The 8,578-nt window shown below is 42.1% G+C and overlaps 1 protein-coding gene across 1 annotated transcript in view; it reads left to right on the top strand.

The window, feature by feature from the left end:
- Positions 1-8,578, top strand: part of LOC104876801 (vomeronasal type-2 receptor 116-like) — a 32,731-nt gene that overhangs the window by 13,179 nt on the left and 10,974 nt on the right. The window contains 2 exon segments of the mRNA XM_033759411.1: positions 2,346-2,406; positions 2,619-2,763. Of these exon segments, the coding sequence (XP_033615302.1) occupies positions 2,346-2,406; positions 2,619-2,763 (206 nt within the window).

Genomic DNA, 8,578 nt, shown 5'->3' with positions numbered 1-8,578 from the left:
GTGGATAAAGAAGATGTAACTTTTTCAGACCATAGAGAACTCCTCTGCCATAAAGGATAAACGGGAGACATTTCTAGGTAAATGGATGCACCCTGAGACCATACCCTTAGGTGAAATAAAACTGATACACAAGTTCAAATATTGCATGTTTTCTCTGGGTTACAAACTGAAAGTATAAATAAGGACCAAAATGTACGATAGATATTGTGAAATAGGAAGAAAATGTTCAAATGAGAAGGGAACCAGAGAAGGGGAGGGACAAAGGAAGGAACAGAAAAGGAAAAAGAAGGAATAGAAGGAAAAAACGGAAACAAATCTTTTATTAAAAAAAGGAGGGGAAGAGGAGTGAAGAGAGGGAAAGGAAAGGAAAAAAGCAGCACGGTATCTCTTGTACGGGTACAGATAAGACGCAATGAATGCTATCACTATGTATATCTAAAATGTACCAATAAAACTAATCTTAAAAAAGAAATTAAATAATTGCTCACTAGGACAGCGGCTCCATGGTAGAGCACTCAGTTACAAGAAGCTTTGGGGTGGGGGAAGCCTTGGGTAAACTCTGCAGCACTGGGGAGGGAGGAGAGGGAAGAAAGTAAATAACTGCTCAAAGTCACAACTAAGAGGAGGAAAATCAGCCCTTCAAACCAGGTCGATAAGGTTCCACTTTCATCAGTATTATGTCACTGGAAGAGATCTTGTGGGAGTGAAAGTTATTTACTGAAATGACACACGGTGAAAAATTAACCCACACTATGGGAAAATCAGGAACACATGTCATTAGCAGGATGGGGCTTCTTGCAGGTGAGAAGGCTGCCAGCTCCGTCTTCAACACAGCGCCAGGAACCTCACCAGTAAGAAAATACCATGGATGATCCTGGTGCTGTCCAGTCAGATTGGAGACAGAGCCCCGGCCTGACTTCCTCACCCCACTCCTATGTTCTGATTACCCGGATCTTTAGCCCGTACATGGCCTCTTCAATCACCTCTGCCAAATAAAAGTTATGTTCATGTTTCTTAGTACTCGATCCCGAGACAAAAACTGATGAGCACTGCCTCTCTATAAAGGAAGCTCGCTGATCAGCCTACACACCCTCTGGCCAGGCACTGAGCCTGAACTAATCAGCCTGGGCCCTGCAACCGCTGGTTCCCCTGACTGCGAAACGATGACCCAGTATTCAGACCTCATCTCACCTTCCACCCCAGTCTGGCCACTTGATAGTGCCCGATACACACCACCCGCGTGTGCACACACACACACACACCGTCTGCACACGCATCCTGCCTCAGGTCTCACCTTTATCACCTCAAGCTGTACTTAATTTCTTCACAGCTCTCAGCACCGTCTGAACCTATTTTAATCACTGTCCTTCCCCACTGGGGGAGTATAAGCTACATTAAGGGAGGAATCTTCTCTTGTCTCTCTCTTTTCTGCACAGGTCTCAGAACTAGCACATTACGTAAGGCATTAAATAAGATTCTCATGAGTAAGTAGCCAGCCAGGCACGGAGCTGCAGCCAGAGGTTTCTGTTCTTCACAGGTGAGGGCAGAGCGGTGCCACGACTTGAATACCTAGTCCCAGCGTCGGTCCATAACGGCAACAAGCTTGTGTGGTTTGTCTTTCCATCAGCTCTTTACAGGTGAAGAAGCTGAGACTCAGAAGAGCGATTTGCTCACGTTCATGCAGGAGGTGGCTGAGCCCGGGAGCTGAACGGTCTCCATCACTCCCCACGCCCCTACACTTCTAATTTCCTGACTCTTCCTCTCCACCATAAGGAGGGAAAAGGAAAGACTAAGTTATCCAACTTCAGAGTCACAGCACGGGACAATACAGAACAGAAGTAATCATCATTGCCCTTCCCCGTGAAGGTAACTACGGATCTCATTATTCCAGAAGCAGCACAGATCAATCATGGTTAAAGAATAGGGGAGATGAAATCCGACAGCAACAGATGCACTCAGCACCGAGGGACATCATCTGTCATCTCAGGCCTCTTCAGAGGTCTCCGTGGGGCACAACAGGACCTCCCGCCCAAGTTCTCCGCGGAACTCTTCACCAGGGCTGAGGCACACGCCCGCATGCTCCAGCGTGGCGATCACTAAACACCTGGTAAAAGCGCTGAGCCCAGATTCCCCAATTTAAAGCCCAACACCTGCGAGCTGTCGCCCTGATCCTAAATACCGCGCCAGTTCTCCGAAGGAACCGCCTCCCTGGCCCGCCCCTTCCCCTCATTGGCCTATCGCCCATCCATCAAAAGGCCCCTCCCCTCGCTTCCATAAACGCCCCGCCCTCACGCCGCTCCTCAGTTTCACCTCTACCCCGGGGTCTGACTTTCCTCTGCCCTCAGCTCTCCTACGGTGAAGCGCTCCGCTCACCTCGTTCCCTCCAGGGAAGGACTGCTGCGCTGGGTAAAGACTGGAGAGGGAACCTGGCGAACGCGGGCTGAATTGAAATCGCGCGGCTGCTTAGCGTCACCTCGGAGTGGCGCGTCACATCGCCAAGCCCCTCACCACTGCGCCTGCGCACTCGGAATGCGCGGTCGGCTGGGAGAGCGAAGGCTTGCTTTTGTTGGCGCGGCGGCACTGCGCAAGCGCACTGCTTTCCGGGCTTTGCTTTACAGTCGCAAATTGCTGTACTGCACAGACCCTTAGAACCTGTGATCCGAATCTCAGATTTCAACCCTGGGTTTAGCGTCGTCCTCCTGGGACTTTCCCGGCTGTGCCAGAAAGGGTGTTTCATTGACCCTCTGCGCGTGCGCCGAACGTGTGAGGCTTTAGGCAGTTGACTTGATCAAGTTGCTAGTGAAGAGTATACTGAGTGTAAAAAATGAGAACCAAGACTTGTCATACAGAGGTACAAGATCCCAACAATGAATGTAACTGTACTGTATCCCTAAAATGTACCAATAAACTCAATTAAATCTGAAAAAAAAAATTTTTAATGTTGCCAAAAAAAAAAAAAAGAAGTATACTGAGTGCTTCGTGTGTTTACTCAATTTCTGGAACTGGTTACTTGAATGGTTGTTCTTTTTTTTTTTTTTAATTATTTAGAGACTACTTTATTAGTTTCTGTAATCAAACCCACGTAGATATGACCTTACATATTTAGTACGATGCGTTACCCCTGTACACATGGGAAAAAAATAAAAAATAAAAATAAATTAACATTTCTAGACCAATATGGCTGTCCATTTCTGCACAATGCCAACTCAACACAGTAAATTGGGATAACTTTTGAATGGTTGTTCTGAAAGCTAAAAATACGGTCCTGTTTTGTAGTTTGCACTGATGTTATCTATGGATACCAGCAGTTCAAGTTCTTTGCCTCAAATTCGTCCGTTTCTCATCTCTCTCTGGTCCCACGTCTGCTACCCTGCATGGTGATGGGGGAAAGTCTGGTTGGCCGCCAGTCTTAGCTTGAGTTTCCTCTACTGCAATGCCCTGATGCTTAGTGTCGATCATGAGATTTGTGGAAATTGCCTTGCTTAAAAAGAAAGTTTATTGCCATATAGTTAACTAATCAAAGAACAAATAATCTTAGGAAAAGCAAATAGGTTTTCAGAAGAAATATATGGGTCACAATCTGTGGTAACTGGGCAAAGGTGGATTTCAGCTGTAACAATAAAACAGTTTAAATTTCCCTACAGGACTGTCTCCGTCTGAATGGGATTCTTTCAGTCACTGCAAAGTGACACACAACTTCCGTGAATTGGTGAGAGTAGAAACATCTGACTTTCATTCTTTCCCTCCCAGCTGGAGGGGCTTTGGGGCGTGGCCAGCAGCAGCTTGGCCTTCCCTCTGCTCCCGTTTGCTCTCCGTTGCGCCCCAATTCACTGGGACATTTTGCTGCCCTGTCGTCCCTGGCTATCAGGTCCCTGTTCTCTACTCCCAACATGACTGCAGCCACACAGGCAGCATGGTATCCCTTCCCCACAGATCTGTAAATAAAGGTGTATAAAACAAGAACAAGATATATAGATACGTGATTCATATTAATAAAGGATTATTAAAGGGTACGTGGAAAGGTTCATACACCCATGGTTAGGAAAAATTACTATTACACACTAACGAGTTCTCCCCTGAAATAAAATACAAATTTAACACTTTGCCGTCTTAAATTTGGAAATATTTGTTATTACAGATGACCAGCCATTTCTAGAATACTAAAAGTCTCATGTGAGGGAATTTCTTCCAAAATAGCCTCTGGGATATTGCAAAAATAAATTTGAGACACACAAATAGACAGCCAGCTCACAGAAGAGTATTACTGTAACAGCAAATGGTAAACGCCAAAAGACACTCAGAACTTGGAGGCAAAAAGCAAAGACAGCCACTTTAATGAATGGTACTGGAAAAAGTGGCTTTCAAATTGCCACAGATTTAAACTAGACCTATAACTCTCACCATGCACTAAAGTAAAATAAAAATGGATCAAAGATCTAAATTTTAAAACAAAATCTAAACAGGCTGGAAGAGCAGTTAGGCAGAACTCTTGAAGACATTGGTGTAGAAAAAGATTTGATGAACAAAACTTCAGTTGCACGTCAACTAGCACAAAGAATCAACAACTGGGATCTCATCTTCGCAAAAGGCTTCTGCATAGCAAGAGAAACTACCAACAGAGTGAGGACAGAACCCACAATGTGGGAAAAAATTTTACCAGCTGTTCCTCACACAAATATCTACTGTCTAAAATGTATAAAAAACTTAAAAACATTAGATCTCCAAAATTTAAAGACCCAATAAAAAATGGACATCTGAAATGTAAAACATTTCTCAGACAAAGAAGTAAAAACAGCAAATAAGCATATGAAAAAAGGTTCAACATCCCTAGTCATTTGAGAGACAAAAATAAAAACAATGCTGAGATTCCACCTCACCCCAGAAAGAATGGTCATCAAGAAATCAACCAATAACAAATGCTGGCAGAGTTGTAGGGACATAGGAACCCTTCTCCATTATTGATGGGAGTGCAGACTGATGCAATCACTGTGGATATCACTGTGGAGATATTTCAAAAAACTAGGATTAGATATCCCATTTGACCCAGCTATTTTTTTTTCACAGATGATGAATTGAAAGCGTCAAAGCACAGCAATATATACACACCCATGTTTATAGCAGCAGTTTGTAATAGCTAAAACTTGGAAACAGCCCAATTGCCCATCAAGTGGAGACTGAATAAAAAAGATGTCTGTGTGTGTGTTTTTAAATATAAAATGGAGCACTATTCAGCCATAAAGAATGAGAAGCTACTTATATATATAATATATATATGTATATATATAAACATGTTTCACATTAATAAAAGATCATGAAACAGAGTAAATGGAAAGATACATAAATCAAGAACAGGACAATCATTACTGCACAGTACCCTGTTCCTCCCAAAATTAACATAAAAATTCAGTACCTTGCCATGTGAAATTCAAGAGTATTTGTTACTACATATGACCAGCCAATTCTAGAATCTTAAGGCCACATGAAAGAAATATTCTGCAAAACACCTTCAGGAATATTGCAAAAGTGAAAAGTGAGAAATAAAATTAAATGCTAAACAATACTATTACCACCTTGTTAAAAGTGTGGCATTTCTTGAGACAGGAAAGACAATGAAGTATACTGGGGGATTCAGGAACTTTGATCTATACATAGCAGAGTATTCACTTATTAAAAATAATTGACAGCCAAGGGGATAATGAAAAGCAAGAGAATAATATGACAAATTTGAGTGCATAAAATAATATTGATTGTAGTAGAATTAATGGGGAGACCAAGGGATTGGACCCCGCCCCTTCTGCACAGAGGAGCCATAGGGGCGCCATATGCACAGCCATGTGGGCTGTCTGGTGAGCCCAAACTTTTGGTGCAGAGGAGCAGAGAAGTCCAGCCGTGCACAGCCTTCTGTTGACCCCACCCCTTCAGCCCAGCCACATGGTACCAATGCAGTCCCTCTCCCCACAATTCTGGTCGCTGGGCAATACCAGCAACTGGATCCACACCGCAGAGGGTCTGTGGGTCAGAAATGCCATTTATTTGAGCTCCAGATGATAGAGTAGAACTGATCAAGAGAAAGGGGGCCTCTCTGAGGCTCCTAGACGAAAATTGAAGCCCACTGGAAAAGTGAAGAAAATCCGCAATAAAGGCACACCAGACCACCATAGTTGGTAAGTACGAGGGACCAGCACCTCCCATCAGCCCACCTGGACAATCTTCAGGGGAAGGTCAGTTGGAACCTGCAGTAGAACCTTGCAGAGTTCAACCCAGCAAGAGGGCAGAATTCTCACCTTGGGCCTTGCAGTCAAAAATCAGCCTGAACCTCAGGGGACAGCTGCTCGTTTGCTGAGACTAATTAACTTAGATCTGCACACTCCTGATCACGCTGTCTGTTGCATCAGCAAAGATATACCCTAAAGGAGGCCCTCTATTTTTAAAGTAATTTTTCTCTTATTTTTAATAATTTTAAATTTTTATCTACCTATTTATTTTCTTTTCAATTTTTTCCTTTTCTCCTCTCTCTCTCTCTCTCTCTCTCCCTCTCTCTCTGTCTCTCTCTCTCACCTTGTTCATTTCTCTCCCATTTTGTTCCTGTCCTAATTAGAATTTCATTTTTCTTTCTTTTTCTTTTCTTCTTTCTTTTTCTTTTCTTCTCTTTTTCCTTCTCTCAACTGTCATTAGTTTTAAAAGAAAATGAATAGTTATTAGCCTCCTTATTGCTGTTAGTTTGTTCTATTCTTGTGTTCTTTTTTTTTTCTGTCTTTTCCTCTTCTCTTCAACAGTTTCCTACAGTTTATGTGATCTTCCTTTACCTCTGGCCTTAACTCTAACCTTTCCCTTTCCTACCTATCTATCCCTCCCTTCTCAACTCCTTCCAAGTCCCCATCCCAAAGGGTAAAGTTGCTATATTGAAGAGTATATTCACTATAAGCATATTTTGGGCTGGTCCTCCATTTTGATTTAAGTCACGTGGTTAAAAGTGATAGATTTATGGGCTGGGGATTTAGTTCAGTGGTTTCACCACCTGCCTTGCAAGAGCAAGGGTCTGAGTTCAATCCCCAGTACCAAAAAAAAAAATCAAAGAAAAAAGTCATAGATTTATAACTACCGTAAATTGTCATTTTCTAAACTGTGTTTGATGCTATTGTTGTTTCTGATTGTATCACTTGGGATAAGGTGTTGTGATTGATCTAATCAGTTGCATAGTATTATGAAAATAAGAGTGTCTCAGAGTAATTAGAATCTGAAAGCCTAAAGACCAGCTATATCTGGAAGATCAAAGTATTAACCCAGGAATTAAACCATGACAGTACCAGCAACGAAAATAGAAATGAGAAGACATTTAAGTAAGGCACAAACCCAGACTTCCAGCTCACCAAAGGCAAATTCTGGAGGAATGGAGGTGGAAAAGTCTGATAATCAGCCAACTGGACAGCCTGAAATGATAGCACAGGAAGTAACAAAACAGATAAATGAGACTCTAGAAAAATTCAAAACAGAAATAATTTCCCAGATAACCACAGAGACAGTGAACAGAAGGTAAGACATGATTAGAGACTCTAGAACAGAAACAGATTTTTTTTAAAAAAGATGAGCTCAGGACTATGATGGAAACCATGAACGCCCAGCATAGGAAAGAAATGGAATCCATGAAACAGATTCAAACTCGTGTCCAGGAGATTAAACACTCTATTGAAAGTATTTGCAGCAGAATGAGCAAAAGTGAAGATAGATAATCAGATATAGAAGATAGGATTGCAGTCACTGACCATGAAAAGAGAGAGATCTCTTAAAAATAGTAAGGGACCATGAGAAATCAGCCCAACAGCTCCTAAATGATACAAAGAAGAATAAGACCAATAGGAATCCATGAAAAACCAGGAGCAAGTACAAACGACATACAAAAAACTGTTCACAGAATTAATGACAGAAAACTTCCCAAACAGAGGGAAAGAATTTGACATACAGATAAGTGAGACATATAGGAATCCAACTAGCCACTATTAAAAAAGAATCTACACCTACACTGTAATAATCAAGATCCCAGAACCCAACAGAAAAACAAAATACTACAAGCAATTAGAGAAAAGAAACAAATCACATGTAAAGAGAAGCCCATAAGAAACACAGCAGACTTTTCAACACAAACCCTCAAGTTAAGGAGAGCCTAGAGTGATATATTTCAAGCTCTAACAGAAAACAACCTCCAACCTAAACTGACGTATCCTACAAAACTATCTTTCAAAAATGATGGGGAAATAAGATACTTCCATGACAAAGAACACCTGAGAAATTTCATGAATATTGAACCACCCCTGCAAACAATTCTAAACTATATCCTGGAAAAAGACAATGAAGCTCACAACTCCAGGAGGCTCAACAGAGCAAATCCAGCAGGCAAGACAAGAAATTAAAGGGAGACAGAGAGAAATAAAAAATAAAAGAGCCAACAACAGAGCTGGGTACAACAGAGCATGCTTGTAATCCCAGCACTCAGGAGGCTGAGGCAGGAGGATCATTGTAAATTCGAGACCAGCCTGGGCTACATAGTGAGTTCCAGGTAAGTCTCAACTACATAATGAGA

The sequence above is a fragment of the Fukomys damarensis genome, unplaced genomic scaffold (assembly GCF_012274545.1).
Source record: "Fukomys damarensis isolate Sample0158 unplaced genomic scaffold, DMR_v1.0_HiC HiC_scaffold_37, whole genome shotgun sequence".
NCBI classification, from domain to species: domain Eukaryota; kingdom Metazoa; phylum Chordata; class Mammalia; order Rodentia; family Bathyergidae; genus Fukomys; species Fukomys damarensis.
The sequence above is the reverse complement of the archived record's forward strand: the minus strand, read 5'-3'. Positions and strand labels throughout refer to the sequence as shown.